Source organism: Arachis ipaensis, chromosome B07, assembly GCF_000816755.2.
Source record: "Arachis ipaensis cultivar K30076 chromosome B07, Araip1.1, whole genome shotgun sequence".
NCBI classification, from domain to species: Eukaryota; Viridiplantae; Streptophyta; class Magnoliopsida; order Fabales; family Fabaceae; genus Arachis; species Arachis ipaensis.
In genome coordinates this window covers 17136782-17150697 of record NC_029791.2, presented here as the reverse complement: position 1 = coordinate 17150697, position 13916 = coordinate 17136782, and the positions used below count along the sequence as shown (strand labels likewise).

General features: G+C 34.3%; 1 protein-coding gene across 1 annotated transcript; it reads left to right on the top strand.

Annotated features, from left to right (window-relative positions):
• LOC107609313 (alpha-1,3/1,6-mannosyltransferase ALG2) lies at positions 7498-11824 on the top strand. Its single transcript, XM_016311224.2, has 8 exons — positions 7498-7865; positions 8013-8129; positions 8461-8654; positions 8741-8846; positions 8943-9090; positions 9608-9714; positions 10832-10998; positions 11400-11824. Exons 1-8 carry the CDS (start codon positions 7802-7804, stop codon positions 11691-11693), a joined length of 1197 nt encoding a protein of 398 aa, XP_016166710.1. The 5' UTR covers positions 7498-7801; the 3' UTR covers positions 11694-11824.

Sequence of the window (13916 nt, the reverse complement as noted above, 5' to 3'; positions counted from 1 at the left end):
TATAAATACGAAGCAGGATTCATTCAAAGTTCCTCACTCTACTTCTATTCCTCCTAATCTTCTTTCTTGCATATATGTCATAGTTGTGAATTTTTTTGGCAGTTAGTTGTGTGAAAAAAGTCGAGTTATGTGAGGTTGAAGTTATGGAAGATATTGCAAATTTGCGAGTGTATTATAACGGTGAAATTATACCAAACACATACAAAGGAGTGACTTTTGTTTGTGAATGTCCATTTTTATTTGCTATTCCATACACCATGAGTTTTGTAGAGTTGCAAAATGATCTTTGTGATGACATACAAAGTCACATTTCGAAAAGGGTGAGCAACATTTTATACAGAAATCATGTACAAGTATTTGGTGGGTTGATATAGTGTCAAATAATGGCCATCAATGACGACGCAAGTATGCAGCAGATGTTCTATATTTATCAACAAACTCGATTTCACGTGCCGATGATAGAGCTGTACGTTGAGTTCGAACAGCAATCGGGACTGGATGCGGTTGGCAAGGAGGTCAATGTTGATGAGCTCGGGGATATAAATTGGGAAGAAGATAACAACGACAGTGAAGAGGAGTTCGAAGCCAACTATGAAGTCGATGACGAAAACGATGACGGAGACTTGGCAGGCAATCCAGCGGGGCAAAATGAAACGGATGCGATTGTTAACTGGTAACCCTTTGGTGTTCCGTCTTTTATGCGGACTCTGGATCTCGAAGCCATGCATGCCCCAGAATTTTCTGAGTATGCGAATATGGGTATGTTATGATTATTAATTCAAGTTACCACTAGTGTGTATTTTATTTGCCTTCTCTGACTAATGGTGGTGCACATATCGTAAGTGAAAGCAACGTTGCAATGGAAGATGATGAGTGTTGACTACTTTAGAGAATTAAACTATGATTAAGATGATGACTAAACATTATTGGGCTATTATTTAATTGTTTGTGTGATGTATTTTGTTTAGTGTGCAGAAAATAAATTAATCACATTGGCCCAAGAAGAAATAAAACAAGCACGAATGACATATGGCTCACCTACATACAATCATGACCCACAGGTTATTTGCTCCATTACAAATGTTTCTTATCAGAACAAAAGCAAAAATAAAAAGGGGAAAAAAACAATTGGTCCAAGAAGCAAATGCTCAAGCCCAAATACACACTTCAAGGATATATAATTACTACAATCACAAATAATTCTTGGATGAAACAAACAAGCCTCTAGTCAAATAATGAAAGATAGAAAGCAAGCCCATAATAAAACCAAAGTCTAACGGTGGTCAACATTTAAATCTATTCATTCACTTAGACAGTAACTAAGTGATTTAAATTCCATTTCATTGGAACCATCACATAACATTATTTCATTTCAATTGAATTCATTATATTCACTTCATCCACCGAAAAGCCAAACTCTCTCTTCTCTCTCCTTCCTCATCTATCACATCACTCTTTGAACAAAGAAGAAAGAAAGAATAGAAAAGTTCTGCCACTAGGGTTCGGTGAAGAACAAAAGGGTTGTTACCAATTTCAAGCATGCTTCAAGACTACAAGAGGGAAGATTTCTTCAAAAAGGAGAATCACAAAAAGAATTATTGAAGAAACCAACTGGGTCACAAGAACCGTTCTGGAAAATACGAAGAAGGTGAAGTCAATGGTGCTTTGCTTGGAATCTACGGTCAATAAACAAACTTGGAGCCAAAGCAAGAACCCACGACTCAGATTTAAGATTCTTGAAGAAAAAGGTTGAAAGAGAAGATTGAAGGTATAGTTGCATGTCACTGCTTCTACCCTCTCTCTCCTCTGTGAACGCCGCTGCTGCATCTGTATATTGGGAGAAAAGAACCAACATGTGCTGAGGAAGGTTTCAAGCCCTGGAAGCTTCACCCCTATATAATAGGGGTGAACGGCCAAGGATTGGAGCAAGGAGTGAGAGCACACGTTTGGGTTCCTATAACTCTTTGAGCTGTTTATTCTTCTCCTTCATGGTTTTCATTGAATATTTTTTTTCTTAGTTTAGTCTATCTGTGTTTCATTGGTAAAAGGCAAAATGTGAGATTTTGTAAGAAAAATCCAATGAGTGAAAAAAGACAGAGAGTTAAACTTGGAGAAAAAGCCATAATTATCTCAAAAATCCTTTGAATGTATTTTTGTTTTATTGTCATGATCTTGAGGGGATTCCCTTACAAGTTGGGTTAGCACTTTGCTTTTGAAAGCTAGATTGAGGTCTAGTCAAGTTCAGATTGGGTTAGAATCTAGATTTGTCCCAGATAGGATTGGGTAGATCCTAGGAAGAATTAGTGAATGTAATTCTATTGAAAGATAGTGAAATTCTATCATTGTTGTGATGGAGAGTGGATGTAGGCTACATTGGACTAGGTACCTGAATCAGGATACATCTGTGTGTCACTTCTTCTTCTCTACTTCACTTCTGGTTTTGTTACTCAGGAGACAAAAATTAAAGTTTCTTTCAATTCGTTACAAGACAAAAGCAAAAATATCTCCTAAGTTTCTTTGAAAAAGCAAAAAGTAATATTCAGCAGAAAAGGAGCCTAAGATTCAACCCCCCTTCTCTTAGACACTGATAACCATCAGTGATTTAGTGTCAGAATAGAATTTGGTTCTAAAAAGTTGGTGATATCTGCAATCAAAAGCTATACTATCTCTAGAGGAGTTGATTACACTGTGTATGAGTCTGAGCCGTAGACATTCTATGCGAAATACAAGGGTTATGGTGCAGGATGCGATTGGCTTATCCGAGCTAGCTTGATTCGAAAGAAAGCTTGTTAGGAGATCAAGATATATAATGGCAAACACACGTGCACAATGGGCACGATTTCACAAGATCATGCCAAGTTGAACTCAAGACACAATTGCAGATGCTATTAGGCCGTTGGTCAAAGCAGACCTGTCGATAAAGGTGAAGTCTATTATTGCAGAAGTTCAATCTAGGTTCAACTATACTGTAAGTTACGGAAAGGCTTGGTTGGCAAAGTAGAAGTCTGTCGCAAAAGTTTTTGGTGATTAGGAAGTTTCTTACCAAACTCTGCCAGTTTGGTTGAAGGCAATGACTGCGAAGATGTCAAGGTCTAGTGTTTAAATCAAAACGCTCCCCATTTACCATGAGAATGAGGAGGTTCAAGGTGTAAGATTTCTCCATCATATTTTTTGGAGCTTCTATCTGTATATTGTAGCTTTCAAACATTACAAGCCATTGGTGCAGGTTGATGGAACACACCTGTACGAAAAATATAAAGGTGCACTTCTAGTTGCGGTTGCACAAGATGGGAATCAAAATAGTGTGCCTATTGCGTTGTACCGTAATGCACGACAGAATGATCTGTATAGATGTGCCAGACTAGCTACTCCCCAACTGTATTGTCGAATCCGGTGGAAATCTCGAAGTAAAGGCAAAAACTTTGAGTTCAAAGACGTGGTAGACTTATCTGGAAATACCATTGTACCAACTACGCAGAAAATGTGAGCCCTGACGTACCGCTCAATAGACTCCTGCGTGTCACACGGTTTAGTATCTCTGCACCGCCGGACTCATGCAAGATTTACCTTACCCAAGACGTGATCGTCCGGACCTGGCTGCCAACCAAAACAAGCGATGCAGTTCTCCACCAAAAGCTGGTGATTGCTATCCGATCTACCCGTGACGGGCTCCCTGTTAACCTGGAGGCCAAGTATATGTGTCACGTCTTTTAGCGTTACTGTCACTTCGCCCACTGGAAGGTGAAACGTGTGGGTTTCTGGCCTCTATCGTTCCACCAAGGCACTTAGGAATGCAGAATGGCCTCTCATTTCACCAACTCGCGAAATGTGTTGAAACCCAGTTAATCCTAGTGTCGACGCAGCTCTCTCGTTAAAGGTATCCGACGGATCAAGCTTTCTAAGCAACAAATTTCTGATTGCCTGCAAAGTGAAAATAATATTTATTGGGTTAATAGCTAAAATCGCCTCTGAAAGATACTCCGATCTCCATTTTCATCCCCGAAAGATAAATTTAATCAAAATTGTCTTCAAAAGATTTAAAATTAATCGTTAATCCCTCTGTCCATTCTATCACTAACGACGTTAAGTTTGCTGACGTGGCAGTTAGCTTGACAACCCAACCCAAACCAGATCCGGATCATACCCACTTGCAATCCAACCCAAACCCAAACCCAGCAAAAAACAGTGTTCCTTCTTCCCACATTCAACAGCTTCTTCATCTTCTACCTGAAGCTCCACCACGCCGTTACCCTGCAAGGTGTTCCACGTCGCCGTCAGTCCTTGTACGTTCCTCTACCACGATGCTGCTGGTTCTTGCCCGCAGTTCTTCTCTTTGTTCCAATCCCAGAATTCCTTTTCTCCTCCTCTTCCCTCCCTTTCTATTATTCTTTTCGCCACCAACACTGAAACCATTCTTCTCTATTGATTCCTGATTTAGATGAACATATACACTTGCTATTTTATACCCATTTTTTGTTTTTTGGGATTTCAATCCCAAAATTCTAGTTGCTCAAAGATTGAAACTTTGATATAATATATAGGGGTATTTGTTCCAAGTCTCCCAGGGGTGGTGACAGGGTGGTTGCCACCACAGATGGAACCAAAGAAAATCATAAGAACTACAAGACCACCGTGCCTTCTGATTTGGTACATGCGTCTCACACAAAGGAAGACATTAACAAGCAGAAACGTGGTGCTGAGAATGCTGCAGGGACTAGTGTTGTTGGTAATCAAAATATTAGTTAGTTTTATGTTAAGCATTTGAATCCGATTGAGAGGTTGGCATTTTGGGAATAGGTAGTTGCTGCTTTGCGGAACACCCTCCACCCAATGATGCAGAGATCGCTGTGATTGCGCCCTCTAACTCCTCTCTATTCTCTTCCTCAATCATCACTGCTGGCTTCTGGTGGAACGTGGTCTCTTTCTCCACTGCAACTTGCACCGATCTGCTCTGCTTGTGTTGGTCTTCCTCTGTGCTCTTCTATGGACACCGCCAAGTTGGAATAAAGACCATTACTGGAAGAACGGCATCGACGAAGAGGCAACAGCTGTTGGAATTGGCATGGAGGCTGAGACGGGTAGAGGAGAAGGAAAGCTGTTGGATCGTTGGGTTGGGGCTCTAATTTAACACTGTTAATGATAGAATGGATGGAGGGATTAACATGATTAATTTTAAATCTTTCGAAGACGATTTTGATTAAATTTATCTTTTGGGGATGAAAATGGAGATCAAGATATCTTTCGGAGACGATTTTAACTATTAACTCAATATTTATTCATATTACTTCTTAACTATTAACAATAACTAACACAATAATATTAATACTAATACTAATAATTTTTTAACAATAACAATTAATAATGTATTCAAATAATTAATAATAACAACAAAATAATAATAATACGAACAGCATAACTAACAGTATCATAAAATGTTATCATAGACATTATTATAAACATTTAACACTATACTAATCATAATAACTACTTCGATAAACCGAAAACACTAATAATAATAATAATAATAATAATCTTCTGATCCGTATCATCATTTTTTGTTTTTAAAAAAATACTTTGTTAATAAAATATTAATAAATAATTATAACAGTTATTAAACAGTATTATTATCATGAAAAATAATAATAAATTATTAAAAGATAATAATAAATTATTAAAAACAAATAATAAATTATTATCATTATCATAAACATTATTATAATAATAATAATAATAATAATAATATTGCAATAATAATAGCCATAACGGTAATAATAATAACAGTTTAATAATAATGATAAAAAAATAAAATTCAAACAAAAATAAATAAAATATAAATAAATATATTCATTTATCGTAAAATTAAAAAAAAAACTTGTTCATTGAGGATGATTCAAATATTTAATAATATATTCTTCAGGTAACGTAAAATCACGAACAATTTTTTTTTTATAAAATTAAATTCTAAACCTTCTATTCTTCTTCCTCCGCCGTTTTTCATTTTAAAGGCTCTAAACCCTAAATCTAAAATCCGTTCAACACTCTTCCTCCAACACGTGTCGTGCATGCATCCACGGCATAGAAATGTGAATTAAGTTATGCGGATTAAGTTTTTTTCGTATCAAGTTTTTTTTTTCTTTTTTACTAAAGATAGAGAGATTCGAACCTGCAACCTCTAAGTGAGTATGGAAAAATTATGTCATTTGAGATATAATTCATTGGCTATTAGTAGGTAATTCGAATAAACGTTGTTTCTGATTATTCTAAATATTATACATAGAAATGTTCAAAATCGATTCCATCCAAACAAAATTTGATGGAAACCAAAAAACATCTAATAACCTAACAAATCGAAAATCCAAAAAACCAAAAACATAAAATTTTGCAGGGTTTTTTTTCGGTTTGGTAAAAATGACATTGGGTATGAAGATAAATATTCCAAAGACATGTTTGAATATGCAGATCTATCAGAATATTACCTTCCTTATTAATTAAGTGAGGAATTCATGATGATACAGAGGGGCCAGGCTGTTTTAATAAATCACATTAGATACTTTTTGTCCTAAAATATAACCATAACAAGAATATAAACTAAACACAAGTGACAAGCACATCAGCTTCTATACATGATCTGCTCCACAAAATATAAATTGAAAGAACATAGCTAATTATACTCAAGCAAGAATTATATTGAAATCCTATGTAGGTTTGGCGGTTTTCTTCTTCATTAGCCACCTACTTTTCATAACAAAACATAAAAGAGGCAAGGGAACTTGATCCCTTCAGATTTTTCCCTTTTTAAATCTATAATAATTGCATTCGTAATACTTCGTGGTCGAATAGTTAAACTTCAGCAAGACGTTGTCTCCAAATCCTCAATTACTCACTTTCTATACTGCAGGTCAAATAAGGAGAGCAATTTCACAATTTTAAAGGATAAATGTTCTTATTTGCAACTTTGTGGGAAATAGAACATACAAGGCATACTTATGGGCTCAGCTATTGTATTGACAAGAAAATATATTTTATGCAGAGGAATAGAAACTTTAAATTGGTATGCTCTCCTGTTGTTCGGTGTTTGTATTCCCTCTTAAGCTATGCTACATATGCATAGACTACATATATTTAATTTCTTATTCTCTAATTATTGGTTCTTTACTGTTTTTTATGCTGAATTTTTTTTCTTCTTATGATTCTTTGCTGTTTTGTTTTGAAAAAAGCGGTAAAGATGGCATTAAGTATAAAGATTTTCTGCAGAACTTTTTTTTCTTGTAAAACCGAAAAACCGAACCAAATTAATCCATTTTTAATTGGTTCGGTTGGTCTCACAAAAAATACTGAATCAAACTAAATCAAATATTTATGTATGATTAGTTTGAATGGTTTTTTCTGAAAAACCGAAACAAACCGCAAACTAAACACCCATAATTATGCATATGGTTCAAGACCTATTTATAGTTTTTAAGTTTGACATTCAAATGCAATTATTCAGTCTGCTTATAGTATTATTATTTGTCTATGTTTATATAGATTCTATTGATTATTTTATATTTTTTATTTATGTAGGATTGAATCAACTGATTGAACCACTGACCCAGCAATTGATTTAGTAACTCAGTAGCTTGATCGGTTCGATTTTGATAACTATGCTTCAGAGTCTCCGACGCACCGTTCTCCTCCTCTAGCTGCTGGTCCAGCAACACTTCAACGGCGAAACAACCCTTTCGTTCTCCGTTCGCCAGAAATCCCAACCATTGCTGGAATTTGTTTCTCTTATCGCAAAGTTCTGATCTAATTCACCACCATGGCAAAGGGTAAAGCAACTTCAGAGCTCAACATCGCTATTATTCACCCTGATCTCGGCATAGGTATTTAGCCCCATTATCCTCCAAACGCTAATAATTCTATTTATGATCAACAATTTCATGGCTTAAGTTCCTTTTATTTGATTTGGTTTTATGGTGAATACTTGTAATTGATTGGACTTCGATTCTTCTATAATCTTATTTTGGTAGGTGGAGCTGAAAGATTGATTGTGGATGCAGCTGTTGAGCTTGCATCCCATGGCCATAAAGTTCATATTTTTGCTGCACACCATGATAAAAATCGATGCTTTGAGGAAACTATTTCTGGTGATTCTCTCTCTCACACACACAAACAAACACGGGATTGGGAACTTCGTAGCTAGTCCTGGTTTATTGCATTATCCTTCAAAGTAAATTATTTTCTAACCCAAGGTTCCTGCTTGAAATGATGCATAAAGCAGTTTCAATCTATGTAACAGTATTTTTAATGGTACATTCTCATACATATCGATCATTAATTTACAATTTTACATGTTTATGATAAACTATTTCTAAGGGTTGCTCCTGGCTGATTATGTGTCTCAAACTTACTTATACTTTCATGGCAGAGTTGTTGTGTTGCCCTTGAGATATGGTTTGGCTTGTGATTGTGTTTCAGGTACCTTTCCAGTTACCGTGTATGGTTCCTTTCTTCCCCGGCATGTATTCTACCGTCTTCATGCATTGTGTGCTTACCTCCGGTGCCTATTTGTTGCTTTCTGTATGCTATTTTTGTGGCCTTCGTTTGATGTTATAATTGCTGATCAGGTCTCCGTAGTCATTCCCATCTTAAAACTTAAAAGATCAGCAAAGGTAGAAACAAATAAGTCCAAAGAATAGTGTGCAAACTTCGAGGTTTGACATATTCATAGTGATTCATTTGTTTGTTTCCTTGGTAGATTGTATTCTATTGTCATTTTCCCGACTTGTTGCTGGCTCAACATACCACTTTCCTCCGGAAGTTGTATCGGATACCGATAGACTATGTAGAAGAAGTCACAACTGGTTGAACCTTGTGTCCCTGTTTGATCTGTTTCTCTGAACTTCTTTACTCACATATGTACTGAATTATGGATCTTATGAAACATTTTCAAATTTCAGGAATGGCTGATTTGATACTTGTTAACAGCAACTTCACTGCTTCTACTTTCGCGAATACTTTTATACATCTCAATGCCAAAGGGATTCGACCAGCTGTTCTGTACCCTGCAGTTAATGTGGATCAGTTCAAAGAACCCAGTTCCTTTAAGTAAATGACATGTTTATAGATATATGTTGCTTTTTTTATTGTTGAAATGTTGAGCTGGCTCTGAATGAAACCCATATAACAACAAAGCCTCGTCCCACTAGGTGGGGCGGTTACATGAATCCAACGACGCATTGCGCCCATAATGTAACATGTCTACAGTGAGACTGTTGACACGTAGATCTTCTTTGATCACCTCATGTATGGTCTTTTTAAGTCTTCCTCTTCTATTCGCCACCTGTTCACCTTCTATCTCATCCACCCTTCTAATAGGGTGCTCTGCTAATCTTCTTCCCACATGTTCGAACCATCTGAGACGAGATTCTACCATATTTTCTACAATAGGCGCTATTCCAACTCTCTTATATCTTCATTTTTTATTTTGTCCATACGTGTCTGACCGCTCATCTATCTCAGCATCCTCATCTCTGCCATACGTGACTAATGAAACCTATATAGCCATTTGTATCATATTATATAATATATTAGTCTTAGTTTTGTGTTGTATATGTTGTTGCAGGCTGAACTTTCTTTCCATTAACCGCTTTGAAAGGAAGAAGAACATAGAATTAGCAATTTCAGCTTTTGCTATGCTTCATTCGCCTGAAGCTTCTTTGACTATTGCAGGTGAGCATCTTTTGCATATGACTTTTGTACTCCTGATGATAGATCCATAGATATCATGGTTGATTTTACATGCATTATCCTTGGGACTATATTTAGGATTATATGCCTTAGACTGGAGTGTGCTATATTGGTATCTGCAATATATAAATGACTGTTAAGAAAACTATCTTTGCTGTGTGTGAGGTTCTAGAATTATTTTATCTCTATGCTGGTTAGCTTATGTGTTGAGTTTGTTTCTGTGAGTAAAGAGATTATTGTTCTGCACAATGGTGTTTGGAGTTGTATCATGTTTTGTAAATTATGGGGCATCAATTTCTCAATCACCTGTATTAGGTAGCATTTGTCATAGGGTTTCAATTCATTCATTTCATAATTGATGTAGAAACGGCATCAACATATTGTCTGGCATCATTGTTGACCTTTTATTTATAATGAGTTGGTTAGTAGTAGGTATTGTAAGTTCTTAAATATTGTTTAAGAGAAGAAATTAATATGTATTGTTAAAGATTTGTTGCTTCATATTGTTATGCACTATTAGGTCATATACTTTTCTCTTGGATAGTGAATAGACAGCAAAAAAAAAAAATGAAACTTAATTTATTTTCATAATTTTGACCTGGTATTTTAGAAATGAATGGCACAAATTTTTTTTTTCTAATATCACACAGTCAAAGAAGTGGATTCATTCAAATCTTGAGCTGGAAATATGAGGAATGAGCAAATCTTGTGAAAATTAATTTATTACATGTTAATGATATAATTAAATCATTTCTTGTTACTCTGTTCTTATGTTTGTGTAACAATAATGTAACTCAAACTCAAACTTGAGATACTAATCCAGGTATCTAGCTGAGAGAAAAAATATCAACTGGGTAAAAATTATGCAGCACTGCGCTTCATGACTTCATCCATGTAGCCGACCTACCTAGTAGGATAAGATAGACCACGCTAAGAAAATAGCCCAGAGGTGCATAAAATAGAAACTTTTCTTACTAGTATTGTACAATAGTCCTAAGTCTGAACCGTCCATATCATAATTATTTCATGCATTTCATGTTGGAGCACATGTTTAGATGCAATATGAGAATGCAAAATCAGTTGTCATAAATTGTTCCAGGTGGCTTTGACATACGGTTGAAGGAGAATGTGGAATACTTAGAAGAGCTTAAGGCTTTAGCTGAAAGAGAAGGTGTCTCTAATAGAATAAGATTCATCACCTCTTGCTCTACCACTGAAAGGAATGCCCTACTCTCGGAATGCCTGTGTGTTATTTACACTCCAAAGGTTTGGGAAACATTGTAAAAGAAAAATTTAGGTGTTTTCTTGAGCCAAAAATTTTCTTCCTTTGATCTATACATTATTTGCCACATTAGTGAATGTGTGTCACCCTTATTGCCAAGGTTTTAAATTGCAGTTGTGGTTGTTGCAATTGCAGTTATTTTGTCGATTATGATGCAATGCACATTGTGCCAGTTGGTGTTTGTGGTTGCAATTGCAGGGTGGTGCAGTTGTGGAAAGACTACAACTGCAATTTAAAATCGTGGTTGTCCACCTAGCCACCGGTATTCACTGATGTGGCAAGTAGTGTATGGATCAAAGCTCATTTACTTGAGGAGCACCAAAGAACTCTTTTTCATGAAGTTGGATGAAGAAAAGTTGGTCATACGTAATATACTTTGATGCAGGATGAGCATTTTGGCATTGTTCCGGTGGAGGCGATGGCAGCATACAAACCTGTTATTGCATGCAATAGTGGTGGACCATTGGAGAGTGTGAAGAATGATGAAACAGGATTCCTTTGTGATCCTATACCAGAAGAGTTTTCTTCTGCAATGGCCAAATTCATAAAAGATCCCAAAGAGGCTGAAAGAATGGGTAGAGAAGCTAGAAAGCATGTGGTTGATTCATTCTCCACACACACATTTGGCCAAAGTTTAAATAGGTATATAGTTGACATTCACAGAGGAAAAGAGGACTAATGTCACCTTTTTTAATCAAATTTATTTTCTAACATGGTATATAACATGATTTCGATACGCAAAATTGTTCAATTGATGATCATTCAACATGATCTTAGTTGACTTGGTTAACCATCTTATAAGTGTTGGAATTTTGGATCTTTTCTAATATAAAAGTAACCAAGTATATATAGAAATTGCGATGGTACGAAAAAATATACAGATTTTGCTGAATTTCAAATAAACAATAATAATTTCCTTGTAAATAAAATAAAATCTGCTCCAAATTTGAATTTCATCTGTTTATATAATTTATATGTGGGAAGACAAATAACAAAAGTTGAAATAAGCCAACGAGCTATGTGGCCCGTTTTGAGTAAACAGCTTCTTTTGAAAAAATAGTTTAAACAATAAATGACTATATTAAAAATAGCTTATAAATAAATTATTTTGTGTTTGGATTTTTAGTTCTAAAAGTGCTTATTTTATAGAAATATGATAAAAAGTAGTAGTATTATAAGAGAAGTCATTTTTTTTAACTTCTTTATAAACTCTTAAATAACTTCTTAGAAAACTGCAATTTGGTTTTAAAAATTGCATCAGACATTAATACTATTACTTTTTATAAGTGAAAAGTTTAAAAAAGTTACTTTTGAAACTTCCCAAACAGGTCCATAGTTCAAATGGTATAGTCTCTCTATCCTCACCTAGGCTGCGTTTGTTTACAGAGACAGGACACTAAGACAGGGACACAAAAACACAAAATCGTATTTGACAGGAGAGACATGGACAGAAACAATGTGTCCAGAGACATTGAATTAGTGTATTTTGTGTCCATCCTGACAGGAAGGACACAGAAACACTAACAAGAGACACAACTTATTTTTTATTTTTTCTTTCATTATTTTGTTAATTTTTCATAATTATATTTTTTATTATTATATTTTTCATCTCAAATTTTTTGAATGAAAAAAAAAGAGAATAAATTGGATTTTCATAATTTGTTCTACTTTATTACCAAACAGAATATAAGAACACAAAATTTTGTCTGTCTATAGTATCTTGTCCTATCATGTTCTCAGTGTCTTATCCTGTCATGTTCTCAGAAACAAACACAACCCTAAAAATTTCAGATTCGAGTCTCACTCCTAATTTTGAAAAGAAAAAGGTTGAAATAATGGGTTTAGAAGTTAGAAGGCTGCATTATATATTTTGTAATTTTGTATGTACAAAGTTAAAAACTACAATATTAAATAATTTAAATGAAGTAAGAATTAAAAATTAAACATTATGCAAATTTAGTTGAGAGCAATATATATATATATTTCCACTAATTAAAAAATTATATAATAAATTATTTTATATTTTAAATCCTTAATCTTTTTCATATATTGCATGGGTGCTGTTAAGCAAAAAAATTTTCGGTCATCTCCGTTATTAGTACTACTCTAATCAACCTTAGAATGAGTTTTTATTAATAATTTAATTCAAATAGTTAAGGTTATTTATTGATACTAAATTAAAAAAATTAGTTGAAATATTAATTTCAATCCAACGTGAAAAAATCATTGGGAATAAAAAAAATATAACTATAAAAAATTGTTGTCAAAAATCGTAACACAAAGACTAAATTAGTAATAGAATTGCAATAGTGTAAAACTGTTATCTATCTAATTATGATTCTAAACTGTTGTATAATTATAGAAACTCGCTAAAAACCTTTTTTAAAAATTGCTGTGAAATAGTTGTTTATTAGAAAAATAAGGGCAACGTTTTGTTTTTATTGTCATCGTCTTAGATAAAAAATCGTTGTCTAGCTATTATTATTGATAATGACCGCATATAGAACAATTCAAAAATGGTTACTAAAATGTTGCTTAAAGTTTTGAAAATGGTTTTTTGATCTATAGCAATAGTTTTTGGCTGTTGTTTAAGATCATATTTGTTGCACGTAGTGCCTATTTATTTCACTAGTTATTGCAAGTCAATAGGGAGTGCGATTTGGATTGGTTTTAAATAAAAAAAAATTCATTTGATCTAAAAATAAATTCTACTTGCAGTACAGTTTAGATTAGATATTTTAAAAAAAATCTAATCCAATCCGATCCAATTTTAAGCGGTTTGGATTGAATTGGATTTACGTTTGTAAATTAAAAAAATTAAATATGCATGACAAGTTTTAATATCAAATTTTAAATAACCAATAATAACATAATAAATCTCAATATCTTAAAAAATCAAGAA

What these genes read in the sequence shown, in the direction of transcription:
- LOC107609313 (XM_016311224.2), top strand. Translation starts at nt 7,802, where the DNA reads ATGGCAAAGGGTAAAGCAACTTCAGAGCTCAACATCGCTATTATTCAC. An exon ending in CTTTGAGGAAACTATTTCTG is followed by an intron (nt 8,130 to 8,460) that starts GTGATTCTCTCT and finishes ATTGTGTTTCAG; the next exon opens with GTACCTTTCCAGTTACCGTG. An exon ending in TGTAGAAGAAGTCACAACTG is followed by an intron (nt 8,847 to 8,942) that starts GTTGAACCTTGT and finishes TTCAAATTTCAG; the next exon opens with GAATGGCTGATTTGATACTT.